We start from the raw sequence: 2,445 nt of genomic DNA, 5'->3' as shown, positions 1-2,445 counted from the left end.
TCTCTTGTAAATATTTCAATCAGTCTTTGCTATCTCTGTTCCTTAAATGAGAAAAACCGAAAAAAAAAAAAAGGGAAAGAAAAGAAAAGAAAAGAAAAATAACAAAACCAATCTTATTATTCATAAATTACTTATGAAAGCTTTGGAACCATTTCTCCTGAAGCTGAATCACAGTTTTGTAACTCTGTTACTTGTTCAGATTCTAGAAACATCGAAATGTCATTGTGAACCTCTTCAACTGAAGACAATACAGCAAGCTGACTACATGTAAAGGAAATAGATTTAAGACATCTTTCCTTCTGAAATTAACAAACAATTAATTCAAATGTTAATTATTTAATTGTTGTTCTAGTGGAGGCGCAATGGCCCAGTGGTGAGGGCAGCGGACTCATGGTCATAGGATCCCAGACCGATTTCCAGACCGGGCGTTGTGAGTGTTTATTGAGCGAAAACACCTAAAAGCCCCACGAGGCTCCAGCAGGGGATGGTGGCGAACCCTGCTGTACTCTTTCACCACAACTTTCTCTCACTCTTACTTCCTGTTTCTGTTGTGCCTGTAATTCAAAGGGTCAGCCTTGTCACACTCTGTGTCACGCTGAATATCCCCAAGAACTACGTTAAGGGTACACGTGTCTGTGGAGTGCTCAGCCACTTGCACGTTAATTTCACGAGCAGGCTGTTCCGTTGATCGGATCGACCGGAACCCTCAACGTCATAAGCAACGGAGTGCCAACAACAACAATTACACACACCCAAATACCCTGTATTCTACATACATCCTTAATTTTAACATTGATCTTGTTGAAAAAATACCTGTTTACCTAAAGCTCTAAAATACCTGTCGTACTTATTTAATGATGTTTTTCTTATTATTTTCCTCTAGAAACTCAAATCAGGAATTCTGGGTAACCAATGTGAACAAAGCAGATGAAGGAGAATACCGATGTGAAACTTGGAACAAATACGGGAATAGGTCTGCTGTGGCAACGGTTCATGTTGCTGGTAAGTATTGATGCTTCGTGAGGTGGGGAGAGGGATGAGGTTGGCACAGCCCAGGTGAAGCTTTTATGGGCTGGCACTTTTGGGTCTGCTGAATAAACTTGCATAGGGGTAGGGCAGTTGAGCTGGTGGTGGCTGTGATTGAGGCGGTGGTGGTGATGGTGCAGGGGGAAGGGGCTTGCTGTTGTGGTGGCAGTGGTATATGCCATGGTAGTAGTCTGTGCCAAGCTGCTGCAACAAACATCATTGTAGTGGTTATTTTTATCAGCACGAAGTATATCTAGGACTCCATTAATTTCAATGTGCACTGATGCTTTTTAACATAGCAGAATGCAATTTTGAGAGAAAAGTTTCGAGTTGTTATCTTTATTTCTTGCATGTTTAGCAAACCACAAACAGGATTCCTTACATGATATATAGTTATTGTGCGCTGGGAGCCAATAAATGCTTGCGGAATCTAGTTTTGCGCAGAAGGAATAATAAATATTTACAAGTCTTCTATTTGTTGTTCAACACTGAAATATTTCCAAGCAGAGAGAAGAAATGTAATTTAACTGGGTACACATTGCATTATCACCTTGACCTGGACAATGTTTAAACATGGTTAGACATCTTACATTTACTCTAATTTAATGATCTGTATACAAAGAATGATGCTGTCCGAACATTCTGTCCAGATCCTTCTGTCAACTTTGTGTTAGTATTCGATTCTCTGGAGGATATTGACAAATACTTCTCCATGCCAATATCAAATATAAGTGCACACAAGACTGGTTACACAATGCAAAAGGAAAGTTCAATTTACAGAGAAATGACTGCTGCATAACTTCTTTCCACTGTGTGTAATTGTGTGTGTGTGTGCGTGTGTGTGTGTTTTGGCTGATCCTACAACCATGCTGTATAACTAACCAGAACTTTTACTCCTCTAGGTCATTTCTCTTGCTACCCAAAATCTACTTTCACTTTCATCTCATCATCCACCCTTACCTTTGTCCACCTCCATATATTACCAGTCACTCTTCTACCAATTCCACCTCCAAAAATTCCACTGCCTTTTTCTGTCATACTCTTGCTCCTTCCCTGGGTCACCTTAGCAGTGTAATAGGCCCCATGGCAGATCAGTGCACCGGGCCTTATAGTATTTATTTACAGACAACAAACCACACCATACATAAATCAGAAATGGGCCCCTAAACCCATAAGGCTTCCAGGAAACTGCCCATTGTTCTCCTGCTTTAAGACAATACCACCCCTTCCACCTTCCCCCACTCTGATTCTCCTGATGTTTAGATCCCTCTCTCTCCCCCTCCTGGGTCACTTACTCACTAAGTGATTGAATACACTATACACTCACTCCTAGATTCTCTCCTCACAAGAATCCATTTCCAGCATTTCTGGTGCCATTGCTCTCTCTCTCTCTCTCTCTCTCTCTCTCTCTCTCTCCCC

At 41.2% G+C, this 2,445-nt stretch overlaps 1 protein-coding gene across 1 annotated transcript in view; it reads left to right on the top strand.

Annotated features, from left to right (window-relative positions):
- Positions 1–2,445, top strand: part of LOC106867625 (roundabout homolog 2) — a 387,456-nt gene that overhangs the window by 345,405 nt on the left and 39,606 nt on the right. The window contains exon 6 of the mRNA XM_014912549.2: positions 884–1,002. Within this exon, the coding sequence (XP_014768035.1) occupies positions 884–1,002 (119 nt within the window). The remainder of the gene's footprint in view (positions 1–883; positions 1,003–2,445) is intronic.

The sequence above is a fragment of the Octopus bimaculoides genome, chromosome 27 (assembly GCF_001194135.2).
Source record: "Octopus bimaculoides isolate UCB-OBI-ISO-001 chromosome 27, ASM119413v2, whole genome shotgun sequence".
Taxonomy (NCBI): Eukaryota; Metazoa; Mollusca; class Cephalopoda; order Octopoda; family Octopodidae; genus Octopus; species Octopus bimaculoides.
Note: the sequence above shows the minus strand (reverse complement) of the source record. Positions and strands in the feature narration are given on the sequence as shown.